The 24047-nt window shown below is 37.7% G+C and overlaps 1 protein-coding gene across 2 annotated transcripts in view; it reads right to left on the bottom strand.

The window, feature by feature from the left end:
* COL21A1 (collagen type XXI alpha 1 chain) overlaps positions 1–24047 on the bottom strand; it is a 172464-nt gene that overhangs the window by 80005 nt on the left and 68412 nt on the right. Inside the window, exons 6-12 of one of the 2 annotated variants that reach the window (XM_073225228.1) lie at positions 12195–12363; positions 11887–12103; positions 10256–10429; positions 9081–9158; positions 7348–7356; positions 6972–7055; positions 598–660 (exon numbers count right to left, since the gene is read on the bottom strand). In XM_073225228.1, coding sequence (XP_073081329.1) covers positions 598–660; positions 6972–7055; positions 7348–7356; positions 9081–9158; positions 10256–10429; positions 11887–12103; positions 12195–12363 — 794 coding nt within the window. Of the gene's footprint in view, positions 1–597; positions 661–6971; positions 7303–7347; positions 7357–9080; positions 9159–10255; positions 10430–11886; positions 12104–12194; positions 12364–24047 lie in introns of those variants that run through there. The other variant, XM_073225227.1, reaches the window with a different exon arrangement.

Genomic DNA, 24047 nt, shown 5'->3' with positions numbered 1-24047 from the left:
AACATTTGCCTAAAATGCTTTAAAGAAGACTTATTTAGACAGCCTTATTCCTAACTCTGGGTCCCTACCTTCCCTTTTCCTAGAGCATTTACTTTAGAACATTTGCAATTCTAAATTCCTTCTCTGCCCCTTGGAGATATAAATCTTTTAAAAAGTCTCCTGGCCATTTTACAACCCAGGAATGTCCTTTTCACGGACCTGGGAGCCATACCTTTGAAATGTAATCATTAAGGAAAATATGCACCCAGGCGCCCCAGTCTCTGTGTGAGGGTAAGAACCTAACCTTGGTGGGTGCCAGTTAACAAACAGAGAGGGCCTCATGACAGAAGAAAATATTTGCCAAACTCAGAATAACTCAGTTTGCTCCATCAGTTATCGATCAACCTTCCCCTTCAAGCCTTCCTGTACTTTCCCGTTAGCTCATTCCAGCACTGAAGAACCCTCCCTCCCTTTGTTTCGGCTGACTGAAGTTCAGTCTCTCTCCCATTACAATCGTCTTGAATAAAATCTTCCTTGCCTGTTTAACTTTGCCCAGTGAAATTTTTACTTTGACACTATAATCCCAGTACTGGAGATGACTAAGCTTTCAGTACTCACAGGCTTACCATCTTGACCAGGTTGTCCAGGGTAGCCAGGGTTCCCAGGCCGTCCAGGTTCACCCTGTAGAGGAAAAAAAACTCAGTACAAAACAATCAACCACACTGGTGCAGTCAAGAGCCATCAAGGTTCAAGCCAACTCCTTATTGGCAGCTTTTTGTATACTAAAAGCGAACAAACAAAAGTCCCAAAATGGGGTTGAAAAGTGTCATATTTTAGATGTCTAGCTTAACAAATACATGCTTTTTATTATGAAAAACCTACAATGATTTATTTCTGTGACCATACCAGGTGTAACAAATAAAGTTCTTTTCAGTGATGCAAAATATCACAGCAAAATATTTACGGCAGGATAATTTTCAGAGTTCTGAACAAACCTTGCAGTGTCATAGCAAATACAGCTTCAGTGACAGCAATACTACACTCATAAGTTACAGACTGAATTCTGCTCTAAATGGTACACTACAGATATCAATGACTTATGATGCAGTCAATTCATAATTATTTATTGCAAAAAACTGCCCACAGGCCATGTGATCTTACACATAGGAGTTAAGTTTAAAGCTGCACCACAGTCATTACTTTCAATCCAGTCAATGTGTGTCTTTGCCTGCATTTATAATCTCATTTTAATATAATGTTAAAATTCTAAAGTTCAAATATTTTCATGAGAGGGACGTCCAAGCCAAACAACTCTGCCCAACACTCACAGCCCTTGAGCACACGTAATACCCAAGAAATGAAGAAATGGCCTTTGCCCTTCAAACCAGAGATCTTCAAAGAACATAATTCTGTACAACACGGCAATGATCCCAGGCACATTCTAGGGAACTCTGGTATGTTGTCCAATGGCCAGTAGTGACCATCAGAGGGTCACCACCCATGAAAAAAGCAATGAAAGCAACATTTTTTTAGGATGTTTTATAATTTAAATCTAAGAAATCCCTCAAAAATAATATCATATTCATCTCCCTATCCCTGAGTCCATGAGGTCCATGTGGGGCATGAAGTCCTGGCCATCAGTATCAGTAAACTCCTACACAGAGTCACCTGATTTCAGTTCACCAATTCTTCACAAATTCACATCAAGGAATCATTCGCACAAGATCCCAGTGATGATACGTTAACTAAACACCAAGGCCAAGCGTACTTTCAGAGTAACAAATTGGCTGGTCTGTAATACTACTTCAGGCTACTGGCGAGCGAGACTTGTTCCTGAAACATAACAGGAAAAATGGAAAGAACTATGTGAACTCAATTAAGAAGCCAGTGAAAAAGGGATGGGCTTCCCATTTAGGGGCTGTCTAAGAGGCTTAGCATGAGGAAAGGCTGGGAAGAAGGGAAATGTCATTTTTTAAAAAATAAATAGAGAAAGAATAGCTCTAAATGCAGGGAGAAAACTAATGCTGAAACATGTGATGTCTTGCTGAAGAGACATAATCTGTCTAGATATAATTCTGGTCCAAGGATTTCCGTGCTAGTGGGGCCTTAGGGAGCAATGCTCTGGTTCTCTAAGGAGTCAGAGCTTTTCTCTTCTTCTTCTGAGAGGGTCCTGACGAATCCCTAGCCTCCCTGGCATCCTTCTTTATCTGTGCCCAGATTGGATTCACTGCCTTTCAACACCTTCTATCATTTATTTCCCCTGGAAAGGAGTTTTTCTTCCCTTTCCACTTAACAATCAATACGACAAAATGTTCTATCACTGCACCATCCTCAGGGCTCCATTTTCTCCTGAAGTCTTTCTGTACTGAAATGCTATGGCAGTTCTTACATCACTGATTGCGTGTACATAACTAGAATTCTCTTAGAGTTTTTCCTTGATTAGTCTTCATTTATCGTTTAGATTAAGACTCCTAGGAAACAGGGTCGATAGTTTCCTCTTTTTCATTTTGGACAATGCTGGGTATTCAGGAATTATTTGCTGATTGATTTATTTCAAATAAAATGTCTGTTGATGACCCCTTTATTTACAAAATAGAAATTATCATCAAAATCTAGGACCTCAGAAGGATCTGTGAGGGTTTCACCACTTCTGTGATGAGGCAGAAATAAACCTTTGGCACAAAAAGAAATGGATTTGTGTTTTTTATGCCGTGTAAAAGTACAAAACACACTTAACAGTAACATTTTAAATGAATCAAAACTAAGTTTCCAAGGGAAAAAAAAATCACCCACAAGATAGAACCAATATGACTTTTCCTAAGACCCTTAACAATGGTCAATAGCCCCAAGAGGGAAAATGATCTCTTTTGCAGATTCAATGATGGCTAGTCAATTTTCCTGGTTATTTTGATGATTGCCCTACTATTTGCAAAAACTCAGGCATGTTTGGTGTTGATTTCATAAAAACAGAAAAATATAGTAAAACCCTAACTTTGGAGAGAAGGGCAATTAGAACAAAAATTCAATTTGAATACTGTGAGAAAAGCTGACACCCAGTCTTCAAATGTTTATTATATGCTAAGCACAGTTCTAAGAGATTTACATATACTATATCACTTAATCCTCATAATAATCCCATGAAGCAGGTAATTTTGTTATGCCCATTTTATATAAAGGAAAACTGAGGCCCTGGAAGATTAGGTTAACTTGATCAAGGTCACACAGCTGCAGTTGAGATCAGACTCGAATTCAGCCAATTCAGTCCCAGGAGCCCATGCTCCTAAACACTACTATCCCCGTCCACATTCAAATGTGTATATTGATCAGAACCACACCTGGGACTGTTAGCAAATTTAACATGAAAAACACTTCCAAATACATTAGATATATGACTTATTATTGTACCACTGTGACTAAATTCCCAGTCCACTTTCTTCTAATTTAGTTGAACACTTGCACATTTTGAATTTCAAAAAATGTATTCAGCTGAAAAGCAATACTTATGTTGAACTGAGTTTGTGCCACAGGATTTTTGAGTTGTTGACAGGAGTGGAAATGTGATGGACTAAGCTAAAATATCTCTGAATATGGCCTCTCAAGCAGAGCAAATATGAATAATTAAACAGTGTGCTTGCAGACGGAAGCTAATAGTTTCAGTTGCTCATCTAAAACAAATCCCATGTTTCCAAGGCCTCTTCTCCAACTCCTTGGGCCTTCATGCTACCATCTGGCCTCGTCTGGAGCATCTGACCTAAGACCTATTTCAGTCTCTAAAACCAACCTCTCCCCTCCCTCAAAACTCAAACACTCACTCTTGGGCTAGAAAGGATCCACTTCGTCTGGAAAAATTACCATAAAAATGTGAATGTCCAGTGGCCCCTGAAATTTTCCAAAGGCTTTGATAATTCAAATAAATCTCTACATCAGTGGCAACATTAGAGGGAAACAAAGAATGTCAACAGGGACATGGTTGTAGAGAGCGTGGTATTTCAGAGAAAAGGAGTTGGTCAGAAATAGTTTCTTCCAAAAAAATTTTTAAAAAAAGCTTTCTTTCCATTTATTCTGAACTAACAGATCTAACATATAAGCTTAAATCAAATGTGGGGAGTTTTTCCCCCACAGATGTTCCTGTGGCTAATGAAGCGGGGGAAGCAGCAGCCATGGGCATGTATAGGTTTTCTGAAAAGGAGCTGTTTGTAAACTGGGGATTGCCTGGCTCTTTCATATAAAAAACAAAGATATTCAATATAGATTAACGGAGGCAAGGATGAATCTTATTTTTTCAATGATTTTTATAATTCATTAAATAGAAAATTATTCCTATTAAAGCACTGTGTTAGACACCAGAAGTCTAAAGGAGAATTTAGTTTGTATTAACGTCCATTGTAAAATGCTTGTATATAGAAATTATTCTAACAGATTCATTAATTTAATCACTCCTTATCTTTGATGGTAGGGATACAAAATGAATAAGCTACTCTTTAAGGGGCTCACAGTCCAGTGACAGATATATTTTTCTATGCTAACTGAAGAGTTATCATAAAATACCATGATAAGTCTAAGTGTGCAATACCATAATTCATTTGACTTGGTTTTGCAATACGGTTGTCATATTTTGGGGGAAAATTTAGAGAACCTAAAACAGATGACTTTGTCTTAGAATAAGCACTTACCTACCAATCCACACAGAATTTCCCCTCTGTTTCAGTCGCATGACTCAACTGTCACTTAGAACTCTATTTCTGGCTAATAGAATGACTAGATCTGTGCTTGGCAGGTGAGTCTAACAGAAATCTGCAACACTTTGCAGAGCATCCAACAAAAATGGCCAGGAAGCCTCAGCTGGATGTATAGTAAAATCACCTCATCTGTTTTAGGGCTGGTCTGTTGTTTTAATTAAAACCCTATCAATTTTCTAAGCCAGAAATTCTCTAAAGGGAGTACAACTCGGAGGGTTGCTAGGGATTCTATTTTTCACATCCAGGTCCCTCATGTGGGTAAAGAACCACCTCCAGGGGAAAAGAGCCCTAAGAGGATGGAAGAGTGTGTGTGTGTTCCCATCTTCCTGCCAGATTTTCTGAATTAAATGGAAAGCAGACCAAGAAGGCATGCCAACTTGAAGAATGGTGGAAACTGCAATTTCACTTAAAGAAGTAGGTGGCAACAGGGCAAGATTATGACTAAGAACAGAGAATGAAAATGAAGAACACATGAAACATGGAAATATTGAAATCAGAGGTTTTTCCAGATAAGAGAAAGGGGCTGCTAAAAATTTGCTGTAGAAACATATGTGAATAAAAATTGTGTCACTCTATAAGACACCTAATGGACCACTCACTAATGAACAATCAGAAAACATTAAAGGCATCTGGTGCCTCCCAAAAGGAGAAAGACCTTTGGAGATCAGGGGGTGGCCTGAACCTCAATAAGAGTTAGAAAGGCACTCCGAGCTTTGCAAGGTCAGACATTACGGGACCCTGATTTCCACATTCTATCTCTTGTAGTTCAAATCACTTTTATGTACAATGTTCCAAGTTGAATAAACTATATAAATACATTTTTGAAAGAAGTCTGCTGGTAGGTCACACCAAGTTGTCTAACAAGGTATATTCTCCCAGAGCACCTTACAGGTACTTCTGCTCTAGGTCAAGGAAGCCTAAATAACATGTAGTTACTTTAAAGAAAACTTGGATTAACTTCCCTAAATACAATCTAAAAAGAATTTACAATAGTAAATTGATTATATATATTGGCATTAAAATCCAAGCCAAATAGATTTACTTTAAATGAAATATTAAATGTATACTTTTACTTCTTAAATTTCATTTTTCTTGATTTTAACAGCTAGGCTCAAAGTGCATCATTAACTATTGCATGAAAATGGATGAGACAAACCTGCACAAAAGATAAGAATTAAATTCTCTGAGATCAGCAGTCCAAAAACTAAACTTTTTTAGTCATGGTGATTTCCACAGTGAGAAAATTTCATCTAAATGAACATTACAATTCATACTTAACAAAAATTACCATGATCATCTCAAGTAATAGATGATCAATACACATAAACACTCTATGGCTAAGGAGTTACTCTTGCTTTCAAATTAGACACTATTCTTTTAGGTGATAGTTTCAAATAATATTAAATGAACAAGATTTGTCTACAGCAGACAAACCACTTAACATCTCAGTCTCACAGCCTAGGACATGTCTAACTGTTGCCACAATAGTTATCAACTTACTTAAAAACTCATTCATATTTAAAAGCATAGGAACATATTCAGAATATTTTATCATATAAAAAGTAATGGGTTATGAAATAATATGCACATCATAGTTCCAATCACATAAAAATATGTCCACAACTAAGTAAATGTTTATACACATTCACACAAATAATATATATACATATCCACAAATAGACGTCTGCACATGGAACATGCGTATATATGAAAATGACTACAAGAATATACTCCTCAAAAGTACTTATCACACGATTGAGTGAAATATATGTATATATATATATATATGCCTCTATTTTTAGAATTAGACAAACAAAACATTTAAATCAATTTTAAATTCTTTACTTCATTTTTCTATATGAAAATCATTCTCACAAAGTAATAATTTAGACATTTAAGAATTTAGAACATATTTTAACCGATGCCCTTTCTCCGTTTTTTTTTTTTTTTTTACCAGGTTGTAAGGAGGTACCATTCTTGGGACCTAGCAGCATTATTTGGGAAAAACAAACCAACAAGCAAGCAGACTGGCAATGCTCTTTTACTCTACTGTGAGCACGGAGTATCAACTTCAGGTTCAAAGGCTGTTATGAGGTAGGTACACTTTTTTAAAATATCACTAAAACTCTGGTTTATACAGTTCTAAGGCATCGGGTTGAAATTTGATCAGGGTCAAAGGTGATTAGGAAATCTGTGCATTTGCTTAGCTCTTGTTTGTGCGTTTTAACAAATAGAGCGTTAATTTTCACTCACTTTGGGGCCTTGTAGTCCTGGTTTTCCCGGAGGACAAATACAGGGAGCTGGAGTTGAACCTACATCACTGGGACCATTGAGGCACTATAAAAACAAAATGAAAATAAACCACATGGGCAGATGTACTTTTATGTATGTGTATGTGTACGTGTCCTTATGTTTGTGTGAAATAGTAAAGATATCTTATATTTACTTTCCAATTTATTTAGGCCAGTGCAATAAGAAATTCCAAATCACAAAAATCTATGAATACTGTGCTCTCCAATTACATAACAATGGATTCCATTTGTCTAACATACTTACAGTTGATAGAAGCAAGCTAAACAGTCCCACAATGTAAATATTACCTTAGGAGAATAATAGTATCCAGGCCTACCTCACCATTCTGAAAGAAAAATAACAGATGTGTTTTTAAGCACATTTTTAATTAAATTTCTAAACCATCTTCCTAATTTACAGATATTTCATTGTCCAGATTCAAGATATAAGTATCAAAACCAGCAAGAACTAAAACATTTGCTTGCAATGAGGCTAAAAAAATTACTCACTTATATTGATGAGCACTATATTTATAGTAAGATAAAAGGAAGGAAATTCACAACAAGGAAGAGCGGAAGGAGAAAATTAAAATGCCAAAGCTGTGGATAGAATGGCCATGCACGAACAAAAATACCTCAAGGTGGGATCTGCATGCTCACTTGAACATGTAAGAATCAGAGAATAAAGCCAAAATGCATCTAAGCAAGTCACAAACCATTAGCCTTAAACTTTATGCTCTTTACTTAAGGAGAGCTTCGCACTAAACAATCTATTTCTTACTAAAAAATACACAATTTTACATAGGTTAATAATCTTTCCAAACAATAACAAATTAGATCAGAAAATGAGATGGTGGAAATGAAGAAGCAAAAGGTAAACAAGCTACGTGAAGTCACACCTGAGAGTAAGGAAGGAGACATAAAAAGACCAAAAAAGTGGATGTGAGAACTCAAAATCTATAATCCAATGCTGTCTTTTATTATATGGGAGAATAGTAATGGTCAAATGTTGTCACAGAAATATCAAAATAAAGCATATACAATGTCCTCCCAAAATATAGTAACTTATTCTTTTTAAGCAAGATTTATATTCCAAATTACCAAGTATCTAATAGTCATAATACTTAAACAATCACCTATCTAGAAAACTCAGAATGAACGACTGCTAAAAGGTTGCATCTTTGACACTATCCTAGATCCCTTAAAAGCGTTGCTCTATGTCTTCAAGTTTTTAGAACATGTGGATTCACAAGTTATTCAGTTTGATCAGAAGAAAGCAGATGATGACAGCATGACTATACAAATGGAAAGAACCAGAACAAGAGCTCAAATATGAACCATGTAGGGCTCAAATATCCCTGGGAATCCACACTGTCAAAAAGTTTTACAACATTCAGCCTTATTTCCTTTAGCAACAATATATACTCTTTTTTGCACAGGGGAAAAGAGATTGATTATACACATACACACAAACACACTCTCACACACATATATAATCAGACTCTGTGACACTTTAGCATATAATGTTTTTTCCTCCTAACACAATAATGAAAATAGCTACATAAATAGAAAGCTGCTTATATCCTAGAACTATAAGAACATCTTACTTAGGTAAGAACAACAGAAAGAAAACTATATACTCATTACGATTTGAGAAAACATGCTGGTGAACAGGAAAACGAATCATCTTCCACTCTTCAAAATTATATGAAGTGTTCTATCCACACATAAATTATGTATAGAAATGTAGTTTACACCCTGGATATTCAAAGAATCCTGTGTTTTTCTAGGGAAAGTCTAGCCTTGCTTCACTCAAGTACTGGAACAATCACAACCCAAGATAATGTGGAAAAACCACAGTTCTTGCCGTCTTTCACATTTGCACAGGGATACATTATAATTTTATTTCAATTTTGAACTCCAAAAGATGTTTTAATCAATGTAACTTTATTTGCATTAATGAATAAGAAACTAACTATACAGTAATTTAAGCATATTATCTCTTTTTATTTATTGCTTTGGAAGTACTGAATAAAGCAACACCTGGGGAAAAATAATTCATCCTACTCACAAATCCGGGGATCTCACACGCTGTCTCTCGGTTGTTCTGTTCTGGGTCACAGTAGATTCGCAACTTTTGGACATCAAACTAGGAACATAAAACCAACTGAGTTAAATTTGAGGCACAAGCTAACAGTTTTATAAGAGTAACTCAGATACACAGAAGTAGCCACTATGTTTAACAATGGTCTAAGGTTTAGATCACAGCATTGAGCTAAAACAATAAAAATACAAAATTTGAATACCTAACATGTAGCATAAAGGTATGATGCAACATAACTTCTAAAAAAAACCTTCCCCAGCACCCAAAAGAAACCTCCAGTTTCCTTTGGGAACCCAATGGAGCTTTTTCAGTATCCCTGTATTAGAAGTCAGTCTAGAGAGCATTTTCTAGGCCACTTAAAAAGTTTTCCCAGGCTTTCTGCGTTTATCCTAAATCTCCGCGAATTCCTGATTGCATAGAGTGGGGCTCAAGAGGCCATCTTTAGTTTTGGACGTTTAGAAACCATCATGCAATATTTTGTGATGAGCAGACCCAGCACCTGTTACTATTTAAACATTCACTACAATTTGACATGTTACATTAATCTAAGGCAACCATCCAGGTGACCACACATTTGAATGTCACCGAGTCTTCCCTTCATAGAAACAGAATGGGCAAGACACACCTTTTCAAATCAATGATTTTTCAAGAAATGGCTGTATGTTACATACACATTTCTCAACTCACACATAGATACTCTAGTTTACAGAGATATCCAAAAACGCACAGTTTTGTTTATGAAGAACTCTGACATGCATTTATTTTATTCTCACAGCTGCAAAGAAATTTCTGTAACTCCCACTCACAGCTGTAATCGTTTCCTCTTTTCCAAATTCATTATTTAATCTACACATCTCCTCAGAATATGAAATTAATGTTTCATAAGAATGTAAAACCATATCCTGAACTCAAGGGAACAAAGAAAATTTCTAAGAATTCTTATAAAACTGATCAATTGTGCATTTTCATACACACACACACAAACACAAATTTTGCTAATGAACTGATTACCTTTTGATTAAGTATCTATCTTAAAGAAATTCACAATTAAGCTAACTACAGTTAAACATGATAAATATTATCACAAAGGACAGCAAAAGTCCATCTTATGTAATGCAAAAAGCAAATCATTCTTTATCTACCTGAACAGTTTCTTCTTTCCCAGAGTATTTTCCAATTTGTGTTTGGCCATTGATGAAGATGCCTAAAACTGGATGTAAGGGCTTGTTTTCAACTTGTCGATCATCAATATACAGAGTTATATCTTGTTCTGTTACTAAAAGGCGAATTTGATGCCAGCCTTCATCAAATAATGTCTAGAGGAAGAAAGCACGGAATAGACATAAATTCCTAAAAATGTTCTATTTGTTCCCATTCCTTTGCCCCCGCCATAAATCCACATCACACAGACTGGGTGAATCAGATACTAATTCACCCTGACCCAACCTGGGCCTCAAATGCTACTCACCAATATTTTATTAAATCCCTAGTGGAGTTTCCATTATGTATAAAAGTTGTATCAAACCATTTCCTGAAACAACCTCCTCACAAATAAGTTCCTAATTTCTGAATCCAAGTGGCCTCTCTCATTCCTCATCCTATTCACTTCGTTGCAGCTTTGAACCCTATCGCCTATCCTGCTTGATATTCTCACTCACCTTGCATGACTCCAACCATCTTGATCATCTTCAACTCATTCTCTATTTCTCTGCTTCTATTTCTTCTTTCAATTTCATTCTCTATTTTCTATTCCTCAACCTGCCCTCATGTGAGATCATTCCCCAAATCTGTCCTGGATCTTTCTCATTCTTCCCATTGACCATCTCATCCATTCCTACAGGTCAATTATTACTTCTGTGGAATAACTCCCACATCTACATGAATGTCTGGACCTCTTTCCTATATATGGGACCTATAATTCTAATACTGGCTAGAATAATTCTACCAGTACATTTCATAATCAGCCTGATAGAATTAACAATATACCAATTTTTCTCCTTCTCCCAATTTCCCCTGGATAATAATAGTATCTTCATTTTGTAAACCATAACAATTGTCTTTATCCCCTTCTCTTCCCTCAGTTGCATAAATGCATGATTTCATATATAACCTTATGTATTTCCTAAATTATATAATATGCTATTTGACTATAATTACAGTAATGACCAAAATATGATTGTTTTCATTGTTCTATCTATATTCTGAACATTTGACTTCAAAAACCACTATTTTTAGTTCATCAATTTTATTAAATATATGCTCCTTTTGGGGAAATAAAATGTCCTCTTAACAAATGTGAACTTTGACCCATTATCTACCTGTATTTAATGTTCTCACAAATATGTCTATTATCTCAATATATTGTATGACATGGCAGTGCAAATCAGACCAACATGGACATTAAAACTGTCCAGAACTAAATTCAATTTCTAATGTCATCACTTACTAATTTTGTTACTTTGAGAGGAACGTAATATACTTGAACCTTGGTTTTCCATCTGTGAAATGAGAGCAACAGCTTCTTCCATGGGTGGTTATTATAATTAAATGTTCCTGGCACCTAGTAGTAGGCACTGAAAATGTTTAGTTCCCTCCATCCTTAATCCCAATATGGACTAAAAAACAATTGTCCGTCCTTGTCAGTTAAGCAACATTAAAATATGAAGTCCCTATCTTTTAAGTCAAGTTAAAATTACGGCTTTCTTCCCCCAACACACACAAACCTGATGGTGATTTCCCCATTAACACCATTATCATACTTGAGCATCTTTACCTTAACTTGAGGGTCAGCAAAGGTGACCACTTGTGAGCCATTAATTATGCTGGTTGTTGTAAATAATAACACTTTATCCACGCCATTTAAGGTAACTGCTATTTGTGGCCTTCCATCAATGGTTAAAATTCTCCATAAATCCCACATTTTCTTGACCTTAAATCTCTGAGTGGAGACAAATACATATGATGGAGGAAGACCTTCTGGGAAAACATTGCTAGAAAAAGAAGAACACGTGTAAGCTTAAAAAATTCTCAACACGTCTACAGACATATTAAAAAAAGACTGTACCAATACATAACATTTACCTTGTGAATTCTGATAAATCAACTTTTGATGTAACTTCATATCCTTTTATCTTTATTGGTGAAAGCTGGATTCTTTTCTTAACCTTTTTCTTTACACCCAAGCCTAAAAGAATATCAAACCCTTTCTCATCGCGAGCTGCCACTGGAATTCGTGTTGGGCAGACAGATTCTATAAAGCAAAAGCAAAAGCAGTAAAAGTTGACTAATTGTGGCTTGTTTCAACAACAAAAGAAAATCGAGGGAGAAATACTAGGGAACGTGAGAATCATAAAATCTATATATGCATGCAAATGTATACGAATGTATGTAAATGTATTTTCTGACACAACAGGTAGGGAGTGTTTTTGACAATTGAAAGTGAAGTCTCGTCTTTATTGTCCCTAAAAATAAAAAAGAAATGTAAGAAGAACATTTGTTAATGGATTGCTTTAAGGGTAACACTCTGCTGAAGCTTATAATTCACAATACTGAATGTGAAGCAACCTAATACCTGGGGGGAAGGAGAACACTGGGACAGGATTCATGATTCTTATCCAGGATTTGCTATTAGTCACATGACTTTGGATAACTCTCTTGAATTTCTTGGACCTAGGAGATGAACTCTAAGATTCCTTTCTAGCATTCCCAGAATTAGAAGGATAAAAAAATATGTGTTGTTCTTGATATTCTTTCCAATTCTAGCAGTTTATAATTTTACAGCTCAAATATTGGTTCTATCACTCTGGAAAAAAGCTTAACTGTGGGTCCTTTCTGTCAAAGAAGTTCTTCAAATGGGCCTATTATCTCATCCATGATTAATCATATTATTATTATATTAAACATATTTATAAATAAGACTTTTCTTAAGAAGAATCATTAAGTTTTCCATTATACAGTCATCCATATCTATATAAATTATAAGAATATAACATGCTTTAACTTCCCTGGGAAACTTGTGTCTCAAATTATATGGAAAAATTTATATGGCTGAAATGTTACTAAGCTGTTATACTACAGAAATGTTGCAATATTTCAGATTTTTCCAAGACCCTTAAAAAACATACAGACCGAACATGACTGCTTATATTTTATAAAGTAGCTAAGAGAATAAAACAAAAATTCCACTACGTGTACTTTAAGATAATCACTCTCTTACAAAACATGTATTTATAACACAATAAAAAGTCATGAAATGGATTTCATTAGCTCAACACATACAATCATCATTTGTACCACAGAATATTGGAAATAAAGGGTTGATATAAATGAAACTAGATAAATTCCTAGGAATGGAGGGATATTTCTCACTTCAGGTCTTAAGATGCTGAGTTTTGAAGGGACCCAGTCAATTACACCCTTCTTCCGCTGGTAAGCTTGGAGGTAACTGATGGGGAAATATAGGACTCAGGCAAACAGAAGATGCTGGTTAGATTTGTGATTCAGTGACTTCCATGAACTGCACACCATAATTAACCACAGCCTCCCAGCAATGCAGGGTTGGTTTGTTCTCCACCCCACCTCAGGAGCAAGGCCTACCCACTAAGCCACTAAGCTCACACATGGTCTAGAGAGGAACCAGAACATACCAGCTCCACAGACCCAGTGATCCAAAGGAGAGGAAGCCAAAGACACTTTGCCAACCATAAACAGCTACTTTGATCAAACCTACTAATCCGAAATATATCTCCTCATTCAGTGGTAAGGAGTGAAAAAAGGTGGGGAGAGAGCGAGGGGAGGAGTTTGTCTCCCGAGGTCCCTCCACGTGAAGACATGAGAAACAGGGTAAGAGCTGTCAATAACACCACATGTAACATTTTGAATCATAAATCAATGAATAAAATTAATCTTCCCTGTCATTAGGATGCACATTCTTATTTTGGTGGTGGGGGAAGTACGGGGAGGTATATGGAACAATCTATGATGCCTCACTTCAAATGCAATTGATTTAAAGCTGCAAAAGAAAGATGTTTCTGAGAAGAAAATGTTACACATTCCATCATAAGAATATTCATATTTGAATTGCTGCTTTGATTTGCTTTACAGAAGATAAGTTATAAGCTGTTGGATGAAAAGTCCAGACTTAGACAAGAACTTAAGCCTTTCTCTTAACCTTTCATGAACCTCTGGACTCTCCTCTGTGAAGCAAAAATAATGATCCTCACGGGGTTTGTCTGAAGATCAAAAATGATGATGTATGTGAAAGTGCCTTGTAACTCCGAAATGGCACACCAAGTGGCAAATAAAGCCAATATTGTGTTCTTTTTCTAAATAAAATCCTCTACACTATATTCTAATCCCCCAAATTTTAGAGGAAACAGTGTAGCACATTTCTGAAATGAGGAGTATAAATTAATAGTCACAATGTAGCTGTGTTTTCATTACTACCTGGCACATCTTATTAGGGAAAAATGTATTTAAAAATTCTAATTTCTTGAAGGAACAATTTTTCTTCCCAATTTGCTCACCTACAAGGAGAACAATAAGATATCCCTACACATGGGAACTGAGAAGAAAAATGTAGTTAAGATGCTCAAATAAAATTTGTATGTTTGCATTTTACCTAGCTATGAGAAACAGGTAAAAGAAAGTTTCCATATGTAAAATGCTACTTTGTTTATTAATCAACAATTTTTGTACAAACTTCCGGGGAAACAGAGGTAAATAATTAACTTCTCCATTCTGTAGGAAAAAGAAATAGATGAATATGTATACAAGCACATTCTGAGAGGAGAAAAGAAACTGAAAATAAAAATTGGAACTTGAAAGTTAGAATTATAAGTACCAGGAATATCAAATGCTAAGAGAGATTCAGTTGGGAACTTGCCAGAACACCTACAACTGGTAAGTAGAACAACTGAGATAAACCGAGTTAGTTAAAGGGGTGCATGCAGGAGCAAGGACAAAAAAAATCCACAGATTTAAGTTTACAAATGGTTTTCTACACAGACTACACAGTTATAATTACATTTTGCTCCCCTAGGTTCAGAGAGTATTTGCAATAGGAATGCTTTCTGGGATGAGTACAGATTACTCCGTTTATTTTAAGCAATGCAGTCCAAAAATACTTTTCTGTTAAATCTCAGGGCTTATTTATTAGTATAATTCAGCCTTACTGAGAGCATACAACATGAGTTTTATTTAAAATCCTGCCAAGGACAGGGGCATGAAAACTATATATCTTAAGTCTAAGTAGGGCAATAAAATGTGTCCAGCTACACCTTTCTAATTATAAGTTAATGTCACAGGAGCACTAATGAACATGTTATATCTTATCTACCTCGCTTATTCCATCCTATTCAATCCACTTCTACATTGCCAGATTGTCTGCATGTCACTCTTCTCCAGAAGTCATGTATTGTTGCTCAGATAGTAGCCTCCTGACCTTCAGGCTTTGCCCCTCTTGAGCAAGTCAACACCATATACTCTTTTAAGAAATACATAAATATACCACTTCATCTAAAAGTCAAAATGGGACATGGAAACAGGAACATGGAAAATGAAACAGTAAGAATATACAGGCAATTTTCTAGAGCCTGTTAACTACCCACTACTTGCACACAGGGAAATTCAACACACCTGAATCAAAATGTGGGTCCTGAGACCCAGCACTTCAAGCCACAGGCTGGTGGAAGCCTTTCAAGACACCTGAGGAAGGTATCTTCTAGGACACCAAGGGAAATGACTTTCACCCTCTTAATTCTGTTGCACCAAACCCATGCCTGGTTGACTCAAAAAAGGAACAGAACGAATAACATCAGCAAAATGGTGAAATAGGAAATCCCAGCCCACATTCTCCCAATGAAACACTGATTTAACAATAATATATGGACAAAAATACCTTTATGAGCCCTCCAAATTCCACTTAGCAAGTTGAGGTATGCCAGGTGAGCACAGAGTCAAGAACAGTCACATTTGAACAGGTAATAAGAATAATTTCACTTTACCCACATCACTCAACATTTTCATTCATTTCTATCCCTCCTCCAAGCCTGAACAAATAAGTGCCAGAAGAGAATGCCCTGGCTTGTGGCATTCTTCCTCGGGAGGCGGGAAGAGAACAGTGATGTATTCAATGCTCCAGCTTTTCAGAGGGCTGCCCAAGAGACCGGTGTCTACCTCACTTCATCTGGAGGCACTAAAGGAACTGGAACTATGCCGATGCCTGGGCACTGCAGAGAAGAAAGAAGAATGGTGGGTGGCATGTTGTGGATGGCATGGCTCAGCATGATCGGGAAAAAACACAAACCTTGAGGACCACAGGAGGAAGAGAAAAGAATGGAGGATGTATCCAGCATCCCAGCTTTTCAAAGGGCTGACTGAGGGAATGATATCAGTCTTGGCCCAGGATGATGACAAGGAACAAGCATGGATACCTGGTGGCCACGGAGAACAAGGGAGAGCAGGGAAACTTGTAGCTAAAGAACAAGAGAATATAAATGCTGCAGGCAGACATCAAAGGGAGTGAGATTATGAGCTCTTGAAAAATAACCCATCAGCCTCTAATTAAGAAACTGTTCACACGGGCCCAGTTTATGAGAACAGTAAAACAGTAAGGGTGATATGCAAATCACTTTTAATTCTGATATAGAAGTTAAAGACAAATGTATAAACAGTAATCATAATTGTAAAAGTATAAGAGGATGTAACTGGTGACATCAATAAAGTGTGAGGGGGGGCAGGAAGAAACAAAAATGTCGACTATTTTTATGTGATTGAAGGTACACTGTTATCAGCTTAAAAGAAATTGTTATATAACAGTGTGATGCTTTATGTAACTCCCATGGTAACCACAAAGAAATTATCTATAAAGCGTATATACACAAAATGATAAATGAATGAAAATGTTGAGTTTATTTTCCAACCACAGTGGAATGAAACTAGAAATTAATAGCAGGGGAAGAAAACTGGAAAATTCACCAATGTGTGGGAATTAACAACATGCTCCTGAACAACTGCTGAATCAAAGAAGAAACCAGAAGGGAAAATATCAGAATAGAAATATCAAAAACCAAAATAGAAAATATCTTGAGAGAAACAAAAACCAAAATATGACATACCAAAACTTACGGAATGCAGCAAAAGCAGTACTAAGATGGAAGTTTACAGTGATAAACATTTACATTAAAAGAGTAAAGATCTCAGACTACTGAACCTTATGTGTCAAGGAATCACAAAAAAGAACAAACTAAGCCCAAAATTAGTGTAAAGGAGGCAAAAATTAACATTAGAGTAGAAATAAATGAAGTAGAGCATAGTGAAACAAAAAAAAATGGTAAAATTAAGATAAGAGTTGGGTTTTTTTTTTAAAGATCAACAGAACTGACAAATCCTTATCTAAATTAAGAAAAAAAAGGAAGAAAATTCAAATAAAATTAGGAATGAAAGAGGAGACATTACAACTGATGCCACAGATACACAAAGGACCATAAGAGATCATAATTATACACCAACAAATCTGATAAGCTAGAAGAATTGGATACATGTCCAAAATATATGACCCACCAAGACTGAATCATGAAGAAACAGAAAATCTGAACACATCTGTAAGGATGCTGAACCAGTAATCAAAAACCTCCCAACAAAGAAAAGCTCAGGACCAATTCTCCACAGTGGTGAATTCTACCAAACATTTTAAGAATTAATGTCAATCCTTCTCAAATTCTTCTAAAAAAAACTGAATACTTCTAAACTCTTTATGAGCCAGCAGCACCCTGGTATCAAATCCAGAAAAAGACACTACCAGGAAAGAAAACTACTGGCCACTATTCCTGATGAACACACATGCAAAAATCCTCCACAAAATGCTAGCATTCAACAGCATTTCAAAAGGATAAAAAGGATCATACACTAGGACCAAGTGGGATTTATCCTTGGGAATCAAGAATGGTTCAGTTATGAAATCAATCAATATGATATCCCAAATGAAGATAATTAGGGATAAAGAGTCATATGATCATCTCAACAGATGCAGAAAAAGCATTTGACAAAATTCAACACACTTTCATGATAAAAACTCTCAACAGAAAAGAAGAGGGCGGAGCCAAGATGGCGGCGTGAGTAGAGCAGTGGAAATCTCCTCCCAAAAACACATAGAGCTATGAAAATATAACAAAGAAAAATCTTCCTAAAATAGAGACCACAGGACACAGGACAACATCCAGACCACATCCACACCTGCAAGAACCCAGCGCCTTGTGAAGGGGGTAAGATACAAGCCCCAGCCCGGCGGGACCCGAGCGCCCCTCCCCCCGGCTCCCGGCGGGTGGAGAGAAACCGGAGCGGTTTTTTTTTTTTTTTTTTTTTTTGGCGAGCGCTTTTTGGAAGCCTTAGAGGGACGGGCCCCCATTGCTGGGGAGGCAGGGTGGCAGGACCGGTGAGGAGGTGCCTGGGAACGGCGCCGGAGGACAAAGAATATCCCGCGTTTCTCCCTGCGAGACCTGGGGGCGGGTGCCTGAGACCGGTGCCTGAGGACGGAGGAGGTCGCGCGTTTTTCCCCTTTTTTTTTTTTTCTCTTTTTGGCGAGCGCTTTTTGGAAGCCTTGAAGGGACGGGGACCCCAGTGCTAGGGAGGCACGGTGGCGGGACTGGTGAGCGGGTGGCTGGGACCGGCGCCTGAGGACAAAGAATATCCCCCGTTTTTCCCTGCGGGACCGGTGGGCGGGTGCCTGAGACCGGCACTTGAGGACAGAGGAAATCGCGCGTTTTTCCCCTTTTTTTTTTCTCTTTTCTGCGAGTGCTTTTTGGAAGCCTAAAAGGGACAGGGACCCCGGTGCTAGGGAGGCAGGGCGGCGGGACTGGTGAGCGGGTGCCTGGGACCGGCACCTGAGGACAAAGAATATCCCGCATTTTTCCCTGTGGGACCGGTGGGTGGGTGCCTGAGACCAGCACCTGAGGACGGAAGAAATCGCGCGTTTTTCCCCTTTTTTTCTCTCTTTTTGCCGAGTGCTTTTTGGAAGCCTTGAAGGGACAGGGATCCCGGTGCTAGGGAGGCAGGGCGGCGGGACTGGTGAGCGGGTGCGTGGGACCAGTGCCTGAGGACAAAGAATATTGAGCGTTCCTTCCCTGCGGGACCGGTGGGTGGGTGCTTTTTGGAAGCCTTGAAAGGACAGGGACCCTGGTGCTAGGGAGACAGGGCAGCAGGACCAGTGAGCGGGTGCCTGGGACCGGCACCTGAGGACAAAAAAAAAAAAAAAATCGCTTGTTTTTCCTTTTTTTTCCTTTTTTTTTTTCTCTTTCTTTCTGTTCCCTCTCTCATTGTTGCTGTTGTTGTTTTGGTTTGGAGAGTGCTTTTTGGAAATCTTAAAGGGGCAGGACAGGTCACTTAGACCAGAAGCAGGGAATCTGGGGATCTCTGGGCACTCTAACCCCCTGGGCAGCAGGGAGCACAGAGGCCCCTTACGGAGATAAATAGTCTCCTGGCTGCTCCCCCTCCAACGGGGCTCCACCATTTTGGAGGAACAGCCCCAGCCAGGCCAAGCCCACAGCAACAGCGGAGATAAACCCCAAAGCAACTGGGCAGGAAGCAGAAGCCCTGTCTGCGCACAGCTGCCCAGCACAAGCCACTAGAGGTCGCTATTCTCCCAGGAAAAGGCTACAAACCAACAAGAAGGGAAGCTCTTCCAGCGGTCACTTGTACCAGCTCTGCAAACTATCTCTATCACCATGAAAAGGCAAAACTACAGGCAGACAAAGATCACAGAGACAACACCTGAGAAGGAGACAGACCTAACTAGTCCTCCTGAAAAAGAATTCAAAATAAAAATCATGAACATGCTGACAGAGATGCAGAAAAAAATGCAAGAGCAATGGGATGAGATGCAGAGAAAAATGCAAGAGCAGTGGGATGAAGTCCGGAAGGAGATCACAGATGTCAGGAAAGAGATCACAGAAGTGAAACAATCCCTGGAAGGATTTATAAGCAGAATGGATAAGATGCAAGAGGCCATTGAAAGAATAGAAGCCAGAGAACAGGAACGTATAGAAGCTGACATAGAGAGAGATAAAAGGATCTCCAGGAATGAAACAACACTAAGAGAAATATGTGACCAATACAAAAGGAAAAACATTCGTATTATAGGGATACCAGAAGAGGAAGAAAGAGGAAAAGGGATAGAAAGTGTCTTTGAAGAAATAATTGCTGAAAACTTCCCCAAACTGGGGGAGGAAATAACCGAACAGACCATGGAATTATACAGAACCCCCAACAGAAAGGATCCAAGGAGGACAACACCAAGACACATAATAATTAAAATGGCAAGGATCAAGGACAAGGAAAGAGTTTTAAAGGCAGCTAGAGAGAAAAAGGTCACCTATAAAGGAAAACCAATCAGGCTAACAGCAGACTTCTCAACAGAAACCCTACAGGCCAGAAGAGAATGGCATGATATACTTAATGCAATGAAACAGAAGGGCCTTGAACCAAGGATACTGTATCCAGCACGACTATCATTTAAATATGATGGTGGGATCAAACAATTCCCAGACAAGCAAAAGCTGAGGGAATTTGCTTCCCACAAACCACCTCTACAGGGCATCCTACAGGGACTGCTCTAGATGGGAGCACCCCTAAAAAGAGCACAGAACAAAACACACAACATATGAAGAATGGAGGAGGAGGAATAAGAAGGGAGAGAAGAAAAGACTCTCCAGACAGTGTATATAACAGCTCAATAAGCGAGCTAAGTTAGGCAGGAAGATACTAAAGAAGCTAACCTTGAACCTTTGGTAACCACGAATCTAAAGCCTGCAATGGCAATAAGTACATATCTTTCAATAGTCACCCTAAATGTAAATGGACTTAATGCACCAATCAAAAGACATAGAGTAATAGAATGGATAAAAAAGCAAGACCCATCTATATGCTGCTTACAAGAAACTCACCTTAAACCCAAAGATAAGCATAGACTAAAAGTCAAGGGATGGAAAAACATATTTCAGGCAAACAACAGTGAGAAGAAAGCAGGGGTTGCAGTACTAATATCAGACAAAATAGACTTCAAAACAAAGAAAGTAACAAGAGATAAAGAAGGCCACTACATAATGATAAAGGGCTTAGTCCAACAAGAGGATATAACCATTCTAAATATATATGCACCCAATACAGGAGCACCAGCATATGTGAAGCAAATACTAACAGAACTAAAGAGGGAAATAGACTGCAATGCATTCATTGTAGGAGACTTCAACACACCACTCACCCCAAAGGATAGATCCACCGGGCAGAAAATAAGTAAAGACACACAGGCACTGAACAACACACTAGAACAGATGGACCTAATAGACATCTATAGAACTTTACATCCAAAAGCAACAGGATATACATTCTTCTCAAGTGCACATGGAACATTCTCCAGAATAGACCACATACTAGCCCACAAAAAGAGCCTCAGTAAATTCCACAATATTGAAATTCTACCAACCAATTTTTCAGACCACAAAGGTATGAAAGTAGAAATAAATTCTACAAAGAAAACAAAAAGGCTCACAAACACATGGAGGCTTCACAACATGCTACTAAATAATCAATGGATCAATGAACAAATCAAAATAGAGATCAAGGAATATATAGAAACAAATGACAACAACAACACTAAGCCCCAACTTCTGTGGGATGCAGCGAAAGCAGTCTTAAGAGGAAAGTATATAGCAATCCAGGCACACTTGAAGAAGGAAGAACAATCCCAAATGAATAGTCTAACATCACAATTATTAAAACTGGAAAAAGAAGAACAAATGAGGCCTAAAGTCAGCAGAAGGAGGGACATAATAAAGATCAGAGAAGAAATAAACAAAATTGAGAAGAATAAAACAATAGCAAAAATCAACGAAACCAAGAGCTGGTTCTTTGAGAAAATAAACAAAATAGATAAGCCTCTAGCCCAACTTATTAAGAGAAAAAGAGAGTCAACACAAATCAACATAATCAGAAATGAGAATGGAAAAATCATGACAGACTCCACAGAAATACAAAGAATTATTAAAGACTACTATGAAAACCTATATGCCAACAAGCTGGAAAACCTAGAAGAAATGGACAACTTCCTAGAAAAATACAACCTCCCAAGACTGACCAAGGAAGAAACACAAAAGTTAAACAAACCAATTACAAGCAAAGAAATTGAAACAGTAATCAAAAAACTACCCAAGAACAAAACCCCAGGGCCGGACGGATTTACCTCGGAATTTTATCAGACACACAGAGAAGACATAATACCCATTCTCCTTAAAGTGTTCCACAAAATAGAAGAAGAGGGAATACTCCCAAACTCATTCTATGAAGCCAACATCACCCTAATACCAAAACCAGGAAAAGACCCCACCAAAAAAGAAAATTACAGACCAATATCCCTGATGAATGTAGATGCAAAAATACTCAATAAAATATTAGCAAACAGAATTCAACAGTATATCAAAAGGATCATACACCATGACCAAGTGGGGTTCATCCCAGGGATGCAAGGATGGTACAACATTCGAAAATCCATCAACATCATCCACCACATCAACAAAAAGAAAGACAAAAACCACATGATCATCTCCATAGATGCTGAAAAAGCATTTGACAAAATTCAACATCCATTCATGATAAAAACTCTCAGCAAAATGGGAATAGAGGGCAAGTACCTCAACATAATAAAGGCCATATATGATAAACCCACAGCCAGCATTATACTCAACAGCGAGAAGCTGAAAGCATTTCCACTGAGATCGGGAACCAGACAGGGATGCCCACTCTCCCCACTGTTATTTAACATAGTACTGGAGGTCCTAGCCACGGCAACCAGACAAAACAAAGAAATACAAGGAATCCAGATTGGTAAAGAAGAAGTTAAACTGTCACTATTTGCAGATGATATGATACTGTACATAAAAAACCCTAAAGACTCCACTCCAAAACTACTAGAACTGATATCGGAATACAGCAAAGTTGCAGGATACAAAATCAACACACAGAAATCTGTAGCTTTCCTATACACTAACAACGAATCAATAGAAAGAGAAATCAGGAAAACAATTCCATTCACCATTGCATCAAAAAGAATAAAATACCTAGGAATAAACCTAACCAAGGAAGTGAAAGACTTATACTCTGAAAACTACAAGTCACTCTTAAGAGAAATTAAAGGGGACACTAATAAATGGAAACTCATCCCATGCTCATGGCTAGGAAGAATTAATATCGTCAAAATGGCCATCCTGCCGAAAGCAATATACAAATTTGATGCAATCCCTCTCAAATTACCAGCAACATTCTTCAATGAATTGGAACAAATAATTCAAAAATTCATATGGAAACACCAAAGACCCCGAATAGCCAAAGCAATCCTGAAAAAGAAGAATAAAGTAGGGGGGATCTCACTCCCCAACTTCAAGCTCTACTACAAAGCCATAGTAATCAAGACAATTTGGTACTGGCACAAGAACAGAGCCACAGACCAGTGGAACAGATTAGAGACCCCAGAAATTAACCCAAACATATATGGTCAATTAATATTTGATAAAGGAGCCACGGACATACAATGGCAAAATGACAGTCTCTTCAACAGATGGTGCTGGCAAAACTGGACAGCTACATGTAGGAGAATGAAACTGGACCATTGTCTAACCCCATATACAAAGGTAAACTCAAAATGGATCAAAGACCTGAATGTAAGTCACGAAACCATTAAACTCTTGGAAAAAAACATAGGCAAAAACCTCTTAGACATAAACATGAGTGATCTCTTCTTGAACATATCTCCCCAGGCAAGGAAAACAACAGCAAAAATGAGCAAGTGGGACTACATTAAGCTGAAAAGCTTCTGTACAGCGAAAGACACCATCAATAGAACAAAAAGGAACCCTACAGTATGGGAGAATATATTTGAAAATGACA

This window comes from Manis javanica, chromosome 16 (genome assembly GCF_040802235.1).
Source record: "Manis javanica isolate MJ-LG chromosome 16, MJ_LKY, whole genome shotgun sequence".
NCBI lineage: Eukaryota > Metazoa > Chordata > Mammalia > Pholidota > Manidae > Manis > Manis javanica.
Note: the sequence above shows the minus strand (reverse complement) of the source record. Positions and strands in the feature narration are given on the sequence as shown.